Source organism: Anopheles bellator, chromosome 1, assembly GCF_943735745.2.
Source record: "Anopheles bellator chromosome 1, idAnoBellAS_SP24_06.2, whole genome shotgun sequence".
Taxonomy (NCBI): domain Eukaryota; kingdom Metazoa; phylum Arthropoda; class Insecta; order Diptera; family Culicidae; genus Anopheles; species Anopheles bellator.
Genome location: NC_071285.1, coordinates 59,797,178 through 59,812,551, shown reverse-complemented (window position 1 = coordinate 59,812,551; position 15,374 = coordinate 59,797,178). Strand labels below are relative to the sequence as shown.

At 46.0% G+C, this 15,374-nt stretch overlaps 1 protein-coding gene across 1 annotated transcript; it reads right to left on the bottom strand.

Moving 5' to 3' along the window:
* Window positions 1–11,167: 11,167 nt before the first annotated feature.
* Window positions 11,168–14,075, bottom strand: LOC131216540 (uncharacterized). The gene is made up of 4 exons (XM_058211055.1): window positions 13,791–14,075; window positions 12,180–12,278; window positions 11,988–12,065; window positions 11,168–11,863 (listed from the first exon to the last, which is right to left on the bottom strand). The coding sequence occupies exons 1-4, from the start codon at window positions 13,809–13,811 to the stop codon at window positions 11,684–11,686; spliced, it is 378 nt and encodes a 125-aa protein (XP_058067038.1). The 5' UTR covers window positions 13,812–14,075; the 3' UTR covers window positions 11,168–11,683.
* Window positions 14,076–15,374: the final 1,299 nt, after the last annotated feature.

Here is a 15,374-nt window from a genome sequence, read left to right as displayed (position 1 = left end):
TCTAAGAGTTGTCGCATTAGTAAGGGGCGGATCAATCGCGTGTACACGTCGACAGTATCTCAATGATTTATCGGATTTTCGCCAAACATAATCTTCAATCTATTCGCAAACAGTCATTTCACGCCGCAAGCCGCAGCACCCATTGTTCACGCATCGCGCGCCAACAGAAGGATTTCATTGAAATTCAAGCAGATTACAGGATACCGAAGTGATCAGGCGTAACGCGTCGACACGCATGTCCTTGATGATGAGTATCCTCGTGGAGTGCTGGAAAGCTGAATACAGCCAGAACACACGTCGGTGGCCACAGGAAGTAACGTGACTCACATGTCAAGCATTCGCTTCCAGTTAGCTTTTAGCGAATGGGAACCAAGTTGTAGTTGAACGTAGGACCGACAACGAGATAGGCTCGGCGGGAGTCGCAACTCCTACATATACAACAGTTACGGAGCAGAACTGAGGAATAAGATCGTGAAGGGCACACACTTTAGTTGGGGGCGACGGTGCTAACTTTGTCATTCATGCAAAGCTTCATGTTTCAACGAACTTTCATCTGCCCTTCGGTGTGGGAACCAATAGGTTCTGTTCGTAGGGTGTCGTCGCTTTAGAGCGGAGTGCTCTATTACTCAATTCTAAGCGGGCATTCCAAGGCAACCCCAAATAGTGTCGGCGATGGAACGGAAAGGCCAAAGTTCGTCACAAAGTCAGATACAAACTCACACACGTTCGCCTGAACACTCCGTTAAACGCAGAACCGTTCGAGAAACTTGAGACCATCATAAGACCGCATAACCAACTTCGTAGACCGGGAAAGTTGAGACAGTTTTCTTCAACTATCTTCCACGGCGTCTTCACGTTGCTCCGTTGCCGAGTTTGGTGCTTCGTTCGTTTCAAGTACTTTCGGATAGCCCGGTCACTTCCCGTTCGGTTTTTCATATGTCCACTCCTCGAACATGCGATCCAAAACCACCATTATCACCCCATGGCCGATCACGGCGAAACCATGGAATGCACTATGGTGAGAAGAATTTCAAGATTGGGAAGAAATCACGACAATGACCCACTTGTAAGGCAAGCAAATAAATTTCCTGCCCAGTTCGCACGCTTCACCGATCGTTGGAAGCCGCCGGACAAGTAGCCTACTTATCAGCAGACGCGGCTCGTTGGAAACTGCTTCAAATGGCTTCGCAAGAAGGCGGTTCACTGACAGTGTAGGCTTTCGATCAGCGTTGCACCGTGGCGAGTAGGAAACATTATGAAATCGTTAAAATAAATTAAAGTTACGAGAGATCATCGTAACTGGCCACTTAAAAGTTGTACCAACGTTAGTGCCGGTTGGGGACTTATAAAGCACGCAGTGAGATTATGTCAAGAAAAAGGATCCGAGTTGGCCGTTAATTCTGATGGTTTTACGGGGTTTACAGCACGTCAGCAAGCAGCGAAAAAGACGGACGCCTCAGGTGTGCCGTGTACATGGTTGTTCAGCTGAAGACTGATCCTGGCAAACCGTGAAGACTGGCAAGCCGTGAAAACACGGTTCGTGACTCAAGTTGATCTTCCAGCGCGCCGTACTATGGCCAGAACTTGTACGTTTTCCGGTATGTGCACGCTGTGTCGAAACTATACGACGATGCCATCATCACCGGAACTTCTCTACCAGGAACAGAACTCATTAAAGTTTATCCCTTTTTCTGCGTTCATCGCCGTTCTGCACCTGTAGCCTAGGTTTTGAAGAAACATTGTACTACAAGAACAGAGCCGCCAGCCCCATATGAGATAAACTTTCAAAATTAAACACGTGGCGAACTTGGGCGTTTCCAGAAAGGCATCTTCGTACAAAGACCATGATTCAAGGTGTTTCATGTAAGTAGAAAAATACTCTTCAAAGGCTCAAGTTTTCGCAATGCCTGACATTTAACGAACAACGCGATTCGTAAAAACATCCCCAGCAGCCCAACCCGACGGACGAAAATTGCATTATTTAAGCATTGCTAATGGCATTTTAATTAACTCAAAAGTAAAACATGTGCTTAACTCCAATCATCTGCTTCAGCATGGGAACCCGGAATGGCTAAGAAAAAGCAGCAATCTGGCTCTTTTCAAGCTTCAACCGACCCACACCTGGCCATGGTATGTTCAACTGTGGTGCAAAGTAAATTTGACTTTTGCGTGCCTTTCGGCAATGCCGTTAGCAGCACTTTGATGGAACGGTCACGGTCTATAGCAGGAACGCGGCTGGCATTAGTTGCCTCAATTCTTGCAAAACGTGGTTCCTGCAGGCTGGTCAAAGTCTCGTGAGAACTTGTAAGTCGAAAGAAATAGCACACTCATACTGTGGCATTTTCAACAGCATATTGCCAACATACACGAGACCTAGCGTTTTTTCGACGATTTGTCACAAATCATTCGCACCATTTAGTGTGTTATGTTTATAAATGAATACGCCGACCCTGAGCGGAGAGTAAGTTCCCTGGCCTAGTCATATTATCAATTCGAAAATCCAAAGAATCTACCGCATGCAATGCGAAACCAACATATAATGGTAACGCACACTCTCCAAGTCCTTTCAAGAAGGACCGACTGATACTTCTGATGCTTCTGTTCTACGAAACGCCAGTTGACTGTTTGTCGCAAAACAAATCGCATCGCAACGAAATCCAATTCTGTCGCTCTTCGCAGGCTCATGCTCAATGGGTCCAATTGAATCAATCGTCAATTTAGTTTTCTCCGGTGCACTTCACACACGCGACGACCGAGTACATCCAAGAATAACAATTTGGCCCCCGGGAGTTCCCCGCACACGGAGCCGACCGGAATTGTGCCAACGTACGTGAAATGAAATCGTCACGTTCCGCTCACGAGACCCGTGCAGGGCACGAGGTGCGAAACATCTGAACCTGCTCGATTATCGAACCGACAGCAGGCATGCCAAGGGACTGCGGCTCCCGACGTGACCCGACGGCACAGGGTAAACACCCTTTTGGTTTGTTGAATGGAATTTCCCACAAGTGATGAAGAAAACAGTTCTTGCGTTGCCCAGGGCCAACTTTTTCACTTCTGGAGTCCACAGGTCAATTCGACTTTCGAACCCAGTGTGGAGCGTAGAACCGGTTCCGGGCCCATCAGTGATGGCAGTGGGGTTTAAACGTTCATTCCTGTTCTATACCGGCTGGTTAGCATCCTGGTTGTTGGATTAGCTATGACTAGTAGACGGGCAAATCGGCTTACAAATACGCTTCTCGCAGCAAACTTATTAACTCCCGCGGTGGCAGATCGATGGAAGTTTGATGTGCACGGTAGGCTGCTGACTCTTTGGTTCGTTATCGAGCGAATACCGGTTGACGGATGGTGTAGATAAGTTCAGCATTGAACTATTTGCTTTGTCTTACGTAAAGTGTAGCCAATTAGAGGGTGAGCTCCAGACTAGTGTGTTGAAGTGAGGTGGAAAAACTCACGCCTATCCTGTTGCACCGTATGCTCGGAATACAGTTACACCATACGCCGCCAGCATGGAGCGTCCAAAACTGGCAGTCGGGATGATATTTTATCTCGAACCCGTCGTTGGCAACAAACTTCCGTCCAGACCGGTGCAAACTTTCCAAACAACAGCTCTCGTGCCAAACCCCTCGTTCCCTTGGCCCGCTGCAAAGCAGCTAAACAACAGGACACAGACTTTCGGGACCTTTCTAGAGGATGCAGCTTAGTTTGCGCAAAGAATTCTGAGGCAAACTTGTGCACCTTTTTGCCTTCTTTCTCCAATGGCTGGCGATGTCCTGAAGGTGCTTGCATGGCATACAAAAGAAGTTGGTGGCCACGACCTGCCACCAACACCACCAGTACCACCAGAGTTCCCGGCAAACACAATTACGAGCTGTAAAGGTGAGGGCACTCTGTGGTGAAAGTTTGACAGTTGCCACAGCTGACGTTCATTTTCCGGCCGTGCGTGCGTGCGGCTGTGGCGCTTTTTCCTTGGCAAACTCTTCCGCAAACGCAAGGGCAACAAAGACCTTACTTCCAAAGGTGTGTGTTTGGTTTTGTTTTTCAAAACATTCAGCTTTATTCTTCATTCTCGCAGCTCCGACCAATAAAACGGAAACGGATTATTCTGTTTTAAATTTTGGTTTTGGAAAGTATGTGCAAAAATAAGCAGCATTGATTATTCAGTCAATTGAATTTCGTCACTCATCAGCAACAATCCACAAAACTTTGAAACGTTTTAATGCTCCGTATACATTTATAGTCCCGAACGAATGTTCGTTATACGATCTTTCGATAACATGGTACATATTCGAGAACGCATCGTTTGGTGCCGCTTCCAACATGTTTCCAGTACCAATCTGTCAATTCCAAAGCATTCACCTTCGTTCGAAGGCATAAGGAGTTTGTTTAGGGCAGTGCCATATGCATACTGATTACGAGCGATACCGGGTTCATTCCCCATTGCATCTCAGCATCGTTATCGGAAAACAAATAGCCGTAAAAAACAAGAAACCAGAACCGGATCGCGGCCCCCACCGGCACACGGTTCAGGTGCGCCGGATGGCCCACAAATAATGGCCGCAATTTACGGCCACCGTTAAATGAGGCACATTCTACGGAGGCGCACAAAAATCAACTGCCCATTTTATGTGCAGTCTCGCAGGCGGTGGGCGATGGACGATAACGAAGGAGAAAGCCAATAAAACCGTACATAGAGTGTTACTAATAAAGATTTTGCGTAAGGCGAAGCACGACGAATGTTATCCAAAAACTGGGCCGAACCGACCAGAGGCGGTTGGGCGTTCCTTCCAATCGAGAAATTAAACAACGGTTGCCGTTATCTCTGGGTACAGCCGAGCAATTTTGTCCTTCCGCGGAGGAACTTTAAAAATTATTGCCTGTACCATATGGTTGGCCACTGGTCCTGCCGGTTCAATATGTTCTACCCGGAAGGCTTTTACAAAATTAAACTTTCCGGTACTTGTTGTAAAATATGTTTCTTCGCAGACCACTACGTGGTTGTTCGCTGCTTAATTCACTTAAAAATGGCAGGATTTCAAAATCCCGACACCGTTGGCCGCTTTAATCCGTGGTATAAAATTTACCCATCTCACGTGATTCTCCAATTTATGACCCTCAGACGTTTACAAGGCTGCTTCCGTAAGCTGCTGCGGATCGGTTTGGCTTTGGAAGTAAGCGTTTTACGATTTTACGATCGAATCCGTGGCCACAAGCCCATCGCACGCGAAGGATAACGATCAGTGTGTAAACGTAAACTCAGAGAACCAACGATATTGTACTTTGAAAGGAAAAATAGATGGATATTTCGGTTCCGAAAACAAAAAAATGTACAACAGAATCTTGTTAAACCATTCGTGGTTTTATGCATACATATAAAAAGTAACATACGGGCAGCTGGTAGACTTACATTGGCAGCGCATTATGCTGCGTCCGAAGCTGTCACACACTGGGTGACGGACGTGAGCGTTAACAGCTTTTGCATGTCACTTGTTTGATTAACCTCAGCCGTGCGCCACGAACAACGTGGCACTCCGAGAGTCCGTACTTGGGGCTGCTTTCGCGATGTTTTCTTTGCACCGTTCAGTTTTTCCAGCGGGAGCCGACGATATGCAGCACTATTGAATGTGTTTGGTTTTTTGTTTTATATTCTTATTCATCACCGCGAAAATTTATATGAAAAACTAAAATTATGCACCAAAATTCACACCGTGTTCCACTCGGATCGCATGGTATTTTTATCACACGTCGCCAAGCGATTGCTAAAAATAAAGCGAAGTGCGTCGAAAGAAGCTATAAATAGTATCCCACGCTTCCGCCACTCAATTGAAATTGTCATCGCTCGCCGGAAATGAACCACCCGTCTTCCCGACGATCGCAGCACTCAAATTAATCCTCGTTCCATCCCATCGGTTGTTTCTAGAAGACGCCAAATTTACAACCAAACGCCGATTCGTTCAGCCGGTCCATCAGATCCTGAGACATGTGATAATTTTATTTATAGGACCTGCTTAAGAAGTTTCACGTCCTTCTAGCGCCTTCCGGACGACCGTGACGAAGTGAGGAGGCTGATAGATGATTCAATTTTGAATACCAGATACACCAGGCGCCTCCATCAGCGCTCAGCTTAATAACGAAACGGAAAGTAGGTGGCGATAAAGCAGAATTAAAAAAACTGAAGAGCCACCGTCTGAAACTTTGCTCTTTCGATCGATTGTACACCCCTCGAACCATGTGAGGCGGCAAATCACGGAATATACGATGAAAATCGTAGGCAGCGGCTGAGAAAAATCTAATCTTCACAAACCATCCGATCGTAAAAAGTCAACCCTCGTAAGCGTCACTGAACCGTGCGGCGAATGATGTCCTATGACACAATTCACAAACACATACATTTGATCACCAACACCAAGGCTCAGTCGGAAAGGGGCACTGTTCAACTAGATGATGGAAAATTCGACCAAATCAACAGCCAGGATCCCGACCTTCAGCCGTTCGGGCGACACTTAGGTAAGCTGCCGATAACCCCGTTCAGCAATCATGTTCGATTTTTATAAGCTCTTTTTGCATTACATCCTTTAACGCCTTCGGTAACACAGCATCCGATCGATAGGTCCACCCATTCGTGTCCTTCGTTTGGTCACCGTGGGTCCTCAGGGGAGGATCGCGCTAAATCAACACTATTTAAATTCACTTAACGACGATGGATTGGCGCTCGATTGATTTCACGACCCGTTGTCAAAGTTCAACCTTTCGGTACTAGTAACAGTGGGTAAGGGGCCTCCATGGATGAGTTTGGGCAAAAAATAAGTTTACCACAAACATGATTTCGAGAATCGCGACAAAGTTTGGTTTTCTTATGCACACATCACTCTGCTGAGTCCACTACACAACAACGACTTCGACGGCGACAACGACGGACAACGAACGGCAACTGTGGACGGTCTGCAATTTGCGTCCTGTCGCAAAGAAGTTCACCGAAATACTGAAACCAGCGAGACATCCTTCCACGGCACGAAGCTTCCATTGGTGAGACGATCCTCGACCGGCTAGTGAGTGAGCGTCGCTCGGGCCGCCGAGCTTTCAGGCGAGCGCTGGGATTCTCTCGCCTACACGTGCACGTGCTCTTCCAGTGAGTAGCTCAGACAACAATCCAAGTGAGCATTGAATGCGAGAAAGAGATAATGTGCGAGTTTCGGTCGGTCGGTGCGGTTTGTTTCCGTTCTATTTTTAGCAATCGGGATGTGAGAAATGAAAAAAGGATGGACTGCCCAAAGCAGTGCTTTGAAAGCTCGCCAAGTGCAGCGCTCACGTGGAATGCTCAGATGAGTGTTCAACGAGCCCGAAAGAAAGTGTAAGTGGAACACAGCGTGACCTTTTCATTTACGGTTTCGGCCCAGCGAGTGCCCTGCTTGAGGTGGTAAGGGAGCAATGAACGCCCGACAAGACTGCGCCCATTACCAGGATATGCTTTACTTTTGAGCCAACTTACCGAGGACCACGTGCGATCGTGTGAGGATCCAGATGAAGCACTCCGTGCGTTACTGCACCTCTTCGAGTTCTTGAGAAATGCTTACATTCTAACAAAAGCTAGATTGAACTACAACCGTCCACTGAATTAATACCACTGGTAACATTAAAATATATGAAGTGCCGGTTTACTGCAACATACAACGCCCATTACAAAAGGCACATTGTCATTGGCGGTAAACATAGAACATCCCGTTTTGCGAGACCGTGCAATCAGGATGAAGTATACGCCATTAATCTGTTTGCGGAGCGGTGGAATGCCATTAATTTGCTTCATCAAGCTTTATGCTCGTCGTTGCCGAGCATCACCGCGAGTAACCCGGCCAGGGCTCATTCCCCTCCATTTACTGGGCCAGGAGCCAGTTTTAATGGCATGATTTATAACCGCTGTTCAATAAAATGTGCTCCCCAGTAGAGCCGGCCCCTGATCGGTGGCGTTTGCCGCAGTAAAATCGGCCAAATTACTGAAGCGTTTGCATCCCTAATTAGTGGGTCGTGAAACATTCGAACGACTTACAGGAATCTACGCCAGTTGCACTGCACTTACGCGTCTTTGTAATGGCAATGTTTCGGGAAACGTGGAGCATTTGAAAGATGTTAATTTTTGGTTTGCGATAAGAAATGAACGAAGCGGAGAAATGCCTAGCCAAAATAAGGCCAAGCAAATGCACATCGATAGTGCAAACAAAAGAAAAATGTATTTTTCAACGTCATGTCGCCAGTATACCGTCATTAACTATGCGAAGATTAATATTTACTGCAAACAATATCGATGCATGCGCATTGATACGTTTTTACAATTAAACAAATCAATATTCTGGTGCAATGCAGCAACTGCACTCGACAGATACCGCCTCGTAACGTTTACTGGCCACAAGATAGCAATTAATTCGCCTGCAAGCAGGTGAGGCGTTAATGAATTTTACTTGCAACTCCGGCCTTTGATGCTGGCAGGCGTGCAGTTGAAAATGAATTACTTTTCTGCGAGGGGCTGCTCACAGGCCGATGGCCATTTTAAAAGCTGTCATTCAAAGCCATCACTCCGATCGGGCACCGATTATTTTACTGGTTCCACTGGTTCAAGGTCTGGAAAGGAGGAAAGGAAGGTCTGGAGGAAAGAGCCACTGGTTCAAGGTCTTCCAATAATGCTAGTCACTTCGTATAGCGCATAACACGAATCTAGTCTCAGTCTGTCCATTCACGGACATTATGTGCTAGACTTAATTGCGCCCCACTCGATTGCCATTGTCTGATAATGGGCAATCTTTATTATATGCTTCGTCTGCCTGCTCGAAACGAGCATTTCAGCAGCATATGATAGGTTGCATAATCGCAATTCGGGCCGTTCACAAAATATTTTTTGACCTAAGTTTTTTTATGGATTATTCGTTTTCTCTCTCGACCAATAACGATTGGGTGGCCACAATTGTAAAATCCTGTAAAATTGTTTAGTAACTTATTAATATCTCCGTATTTGAATGCGTTTCTGGTAATTTTAAGCTTATTTCCCAACCCAACCAAATAAAAATCTTCGATAGATTCTTGCTCATGTATTGAACTACGGATACTTGTCTGAGGACGTAAATTAATCCAAGTGTCATGAAATTAAATTTATCTCTCAACTTTATTGATAACAATCGATTGCTGTAAACACTTCTAATCGCTAACCCTGCTGGGCCATGCAAAGAGTGCACTATAATGGTTCCGTTCGTTAGTAAATAGAGTTTACAAAGCTGCATTGTGGTTTTGGTTCACAATTTAATTAAAACGCACCATACTTTAGCGGTAGTTGTCCTTTGTCGCCCTCGAAATGCCCATGCTGAGTACATTGTATTTTGAAACACCTTTTCAAGATTTCATTGTTTGGATAGAAAATGGCTTATTTTTCATCAATATTCAATGGTGTTACTGAAGGGTAATTATTTTCGAAACTGTGTCCGAGAGTGTTGACTGCAAGGGCCTTTTGTTGGGATATCCTCCACCATCGGACGCGTAGTGCAATTAAACGAAACCACTGGACATGGAGTGCAGCCACAGCTGCTGGCAGCGGCTAGTTTTCTCGCTAAACGAAACCAATTCCGAACCGAATATTTCAATTTTATTGGAAAGCAACTTGTTGGCTGTCGGTTCAATAAAAGCTCCGACACCGGCCGGTTTTGGGGCGCGAACCATCTGCTATCCTGCAACGAGTGTGTGTTGACCGGGGCTTCTTTGGCAACACCGGAAAGCGAGGTCCACTCATGAATGAACGAACCATTAACGCTTTGACCGCCGCGCTCTGCACGCGGCGCACTGAAGCAATATGTTTTGTTTTGTTTTTTCGACTTTTCACCTATCGCGTCCGACACCACAATACATTTTCAATGGCTTAATTGGACCGTTTGAAACGGGCAGTTAGTGACCACAAAATGAAGTCAAACCAAAGGCGTTACACAGATGAAACCGTTGCCGGTTTGTGCCGAGTGCAACCATTGTCGATCACCTTCTAGTCTAGTCTTGTTCATTGATGGTACGATTAACAGACGCACGATGCGAGTGCGATAAAAATCATGGTGTTTTTAACAGCCTTTAAAAAAAATCTTCAAACTCACAAAACGATACTCCAATGGAACACATTGTAGTGGCGGGAATTGTGGCGTTGTTTTGGCCTCTCTGAAACGGAAACAAACGAAACAATGATCCTGCGCTCTCTACCCTCCGTTCTGTGGCGGAATCGGTGCACTTGCGACTCTTTTCTGCATTGTTGTTTGCTTCGCTTCAGTTGGTCCTTGTTCCGTCAGTCCTCGCGGGCGCTCTTCACCTCTCTTATGAGCCATGCTGGTCCGGCTTCGAATGCGGGCATTTAATGTTTTGCATGCGAGCAGCACCCCCGAAGGGAGAAATAACCCTTTTCATCCCATCACTTCGCCGTCATTAGCCGGTAACTACATGTCGTTGAGTTATTTCAATTGCATTCTGCTCGCTCGCTGCAAGAGGGACGAGTGCACGAGGGTGGCTTGCGATTTGTGCTCACCGTGGGGTGGCACATGGTGCATGCACTCTGGCACACGACGGAATGCCACCAAGCCCACCCATAAGCCAGGTTAACCACAAAGCGCTGGTTATCCACTCGTTGAAACAGCGCCGTGCGAAAAGCGGCATTGGTGCCACGGGGGCCAACGCTTTCCCTGCATGCTCGCTGCTGATGGTTGGACGCAACAAGCGGAAAAGCATTTTTTCTCCATTTGCACGACCTTCGACCATCATTATCCGAGCTCGTCAGCGGTTTCGGATGGACCGCCCGCCGCGGAAACCGCTGGCCGGCGGGTTGGTTGAACGGTTCGATGCACTTGATGTAATTTTGTTTATGCCGCGCTATGCTGTTGAGAGAGACCCATGATACAATGTGCAACATACCGGTGTTGGCCATCAAACGCATTTCGCTTGTCTGGTGCAGGCCCGCAGCTAAAACTGGCAGTATCTCGTTTTGGTTGCTGGTTTGCTGCTTTCAGAATTTGTGCTTCCACTCCAACGTCCAGCAGAACTGATTTCAATTTGCCACGTCGCGAATTGAAACATAAATTAAAATATGAGTTATATTTATGCAGGCCAGTGAGTGCACAATAAATATTGAGCCGTAGTGCCACTTGTACGATCTCAATTTGAAGCTAATGTTCCATGAGCTAATGTTTCATTTTTATGTAGCGCTTTATTTTATACTCCGTACGGCTACAGGTTGATTAAGAATCTACACAAAACTGTCAATTAAAGCTCTTAATTTAGCTAATAATTGCAGAGTCATCTGCCGTATGTAATAACGAATGTATGCCAAACTGGACGGTGCTAGCACTGGGAGTTGTGACCTCGTCATGGTGCTGCCTACTGCTAACGTTCTCTGTTAAAGGTCTTCAAACATGCAACATCGTTATTACCCCTAGCTACTTTTTGCAAATTGTAGTCCTCTGGGGCACGTGCCGTTGATGAGGAAACGTCTCCTATCCTTGGCACAGTCAACGCGCCGCAAAAGCATCTTAAAAGGCGCTCAAAAGCCTTCTTGGAAAACAAAACATTTAAAACAGTGAAAAGGCACCTAACAAGCTACAGAAAAAATCTTCAAGAACACTATCGTCAATCACAGATCCTTAATATTTACACCTATTCGCACCGAAAACGTCCATTAATTTTTATGGTCCTTTGTTTTCTTCGCCTCATCGTCTTTCTCGTCGTCGACGTTGACGTTGATGTTGCGCAAGTTGCTCGAACGAGAGCGGAAGTAAGTGCCGGAGCCGGCCTGCTGCAAGTTTCCGGCGATGCTCTGCACCAGATCGTTCACAGCCTTCAGAGTTTGAATCGGAATCTGTGGGGGATACATTGAAGGCAAACAGTAGGAAGTGGTAAGTGCGGTTAAAGGGCGCAGTGTTGATCACAGGGAACAACAGTTTCGCACGTTGTCGACAGGGTGACAACCGAACCGTACGTACGTTGAAAATGTTGTCCAGTATGCTCGAGCGAGATTGGTTGATGTTTGCGGCATTCTGATTCACAATTTTACCGTCAGCCTACCGGAAAGGTTCCAAATGAATTTAGCGTCACAAGGTTTCTGAGGCCAAACCCTTTCAAGGGTAGGCAAGCGTTTGCTCACGAACTGTTTCTATTGCAGTTGCCACACTTACCAGGTCGTCCGTTTCAATGGCCGGATGTGCGCTGATGGATGCAATCGAGAGCAGAGCGACAAGAACCGCCACCACAGCTCCACATCGGCTAAGACTTATCTAAAATAAAAATCAAATAAAAAACACATGTTTAATATGTTAATCAAATCACATGGGAAATGCCGTTGCTTGTACGGTGTTATAAAAATGCCCACTAAAACTGGGCATCAACTTTCAGCAATTCCATAAACAAAATTAAATGACCATGAAAAGTACTGCATACCACAAGCGACCATGTGATTACAGTCGCTACTGCACAACGAGAACCTGGTGGCCATTTCTTCCATCCAATTGACTTTTGGCTAAACCACATTCAGCAGCTCGTGTCATTTGGGAAAATTAATTTCTCCTGCCCTGCCAGTGCGGTGTGAAGATAGTAAAAAAGTTTCTGTCAGCCCGTTCCGTCACACTGGTCTACGGTCATGATTTTACTTTTCCCAAATTGCTCACTGCTGACTGCTGGTGCAGCTGCCATTCCTATCCTACGAAGCTCGTCCCTTTTCACGCCACACTTCAGTCCACAAGCAAATGTGGCTACCCGGACATCGAGCGGTTTGCTCAATGTATCCTGACGTAAACATACTTTTCGGGTTTTATCGTGCTTTGTCTTTCCGTAACGCTCCGCTGCTGGTAACCGCAAGAGAAAACTCGTAGGGAGAGCGGTCAATTTGTACCTTGAAATGGGAATGTTTGGCACTGCAAACCTACGCAGTTTCATTTACAACGAACCAAGGCCGAAAGCACATTCTGCACAAAAGTTTGAGGTGCAATGAATATCATTGGTCAATACCTGGAACGCGCGAAACAAACGGAAATTACGTTAACTGCGATTCTCAGAAAATCAGAACAACCGCTGTAAAGTTCTGGACGATTCATTGAAAGTATGTTTAATTCATGCCCAACCCATAATGCACATGAAAGGAAAACATTTTTCATTCATTCAACATTTGACGAGAATATTTTACTTTTCCATGCAATGTTAAATCCTAATGGCGAATCGAAGCCCGAAATGGGGGCAATGAAAAGTACAATAGTTTGGAAACCGCTTATTTCAATAGAACCGCAAGGAGTAGATGTCCTATGTCCATGTTTCGTCAATCCACTCATTTTCGTTACATCGATGCAACTCTTTTCTATTCATTCATCTTCCTAGAGGCATGTTTTTGACTCATTATCTGTGGCATGTTTCTCTGTCAGGTTTTCTATATCTGTGATTCATTTGTTTCATCAGACGGCCGTTAGGCGATAGCCATGCCCGATTTGTAATTCCATTCGCCACACATGAAATGCTTTCGCGTGGCGCAAACTGGTCACTTCGAACGATCGCAGCACACGATCGGTGCTTTGGGTGATGTTTCGTAACAGTTCGCCAAAGTCTGATCTCCGGTGGCTGGAGCGTGAGGGTTTGACATTTGGCCATTAACTTAGTGCATTCACTCGCGCGCCCGTGGCCTGTGGCCATTGGAAACGATTCACGATTCATATTAGTCAACTGAGACGGGTCTGAATTCATACAAATAAATTAGCATGTTTCGGTTGTATTGTAAAGTTGCTCCGAATTTCATCACTCACTTTTGCTGCTTGTTGAGCCATTCTGCACGTTGGATGCTTTGACGCTTTTTGCAACGGCTTAGACCACCGTGGGTTATAATTGATCACTTAACTCTGGACACACTGGGACAAAACGACAAGTAACAACGCACTAAAATTGAACGCACCGTCAAGTGACGAACTCTTTAACGCTTCAGTAGATCGAAAGATAATGGGTGAAACCGTCGAATGTGCAATCTGTGTTGGTTATGTTGCAACGGCTCACTTCGATCAAGTGGACCAGTTTCGTCGCGTGGCGAGTGGCTCGGCGGCTTGTAAACGACTGCAGAAGGCCGCGGCACAGTGTGATCGTTAAATTTTAACCATCTTTGATCTCCACCTCTTTCGTCGAATGGCCGGGTTGCAGTGGACCACCGGTGGGGCACTTGCGCCCCACCAGTGAATGCGCCACGAACATACGAACGAATAGGAAAATAAAACGAGTGAGAGGCATTCGAACGATGCTCGAATCATTGGCACCCACAGCATAGCATTGAAGCACTGTACAGGGCCAGGGTTTCCCCAGAACAATGTATCGGCATAATTCTTGAAGCGAAACTGCTTCTTAAGATTGTGCTGTTGCTCTATTCCGGTCATAAAGAATGGCTTAATTCAACTTAAATACTATTTACTCTTTACTTCTTATATACTAAATATAAATTAACAATGTCGATTTGTAGACAATATAAGCAACGAGCTGTCTGGATCCTTTTTGGCAAGTGAATGGACGGTCGAGCTGATCTGTCTGCATGCGGGGCGACTGGCTAAATGCAGTGGCGAGAAAGCGAGAGTGACGGCAAGACAAATCGTCGGCAGAAGCGGGTTTTGTTCCAAGACCCAAGTACAGCGTCGTTGCCGGTAAGGCCGCCACCGGCGTTCACCGCAGTCCAGTTTATTGCAAACATGACTCGCCCCAAAACGGGTTATGGATCGCGGTGTTAACATATTAAGTGGTTCTAGCGCACCGAGATGGTGGTCGCTTGCGGCTGCTACTAAGGGAGCTCAAGTCGTATAATTAAACCACACAGCGCGGCTAGTGAAGCATTGGCTAAAGGGAATATCCAACCACTGAGTGTTTAACTTCTAAGGAAATTCATTGGCCACTTGCCAGATGCAGCAAACTTGACCTTGTCAGACCCTGATAAGACCGGCTAAACATAGGGTTCCTCTTTAATTGACCGAGCGGTTTTCGCATCGTAGGTTGAAAAATAATCTAAACAAATTGAACACATCTTCTAATTGTGTGTCTGGTTACGCTCGTCGTGGCATAGTTCTCACGTTGCATGAGCACAGATTAGATGGTGAATATGACCTACGTTTTTAATGAACCCTTTTCACGCGCTTTTCCCAAGCATAAACGCATGTAAAGGTCATCCACGATTTGATGAGAATGCTTTTGTGAGCATAAAATTAACCCGTGCGGCTGTTATGGGTGAGCAGGGTTTTCGGTACCCTTGCCCTTTACGGTACCGCACACACGTTACGATAATGAATCTTTGTTTTTTTTATGGAGCTTAATTTTTGGTCTTTAAAGTGTACCGATGCGATGGTGCTAGTTCGTTGTAA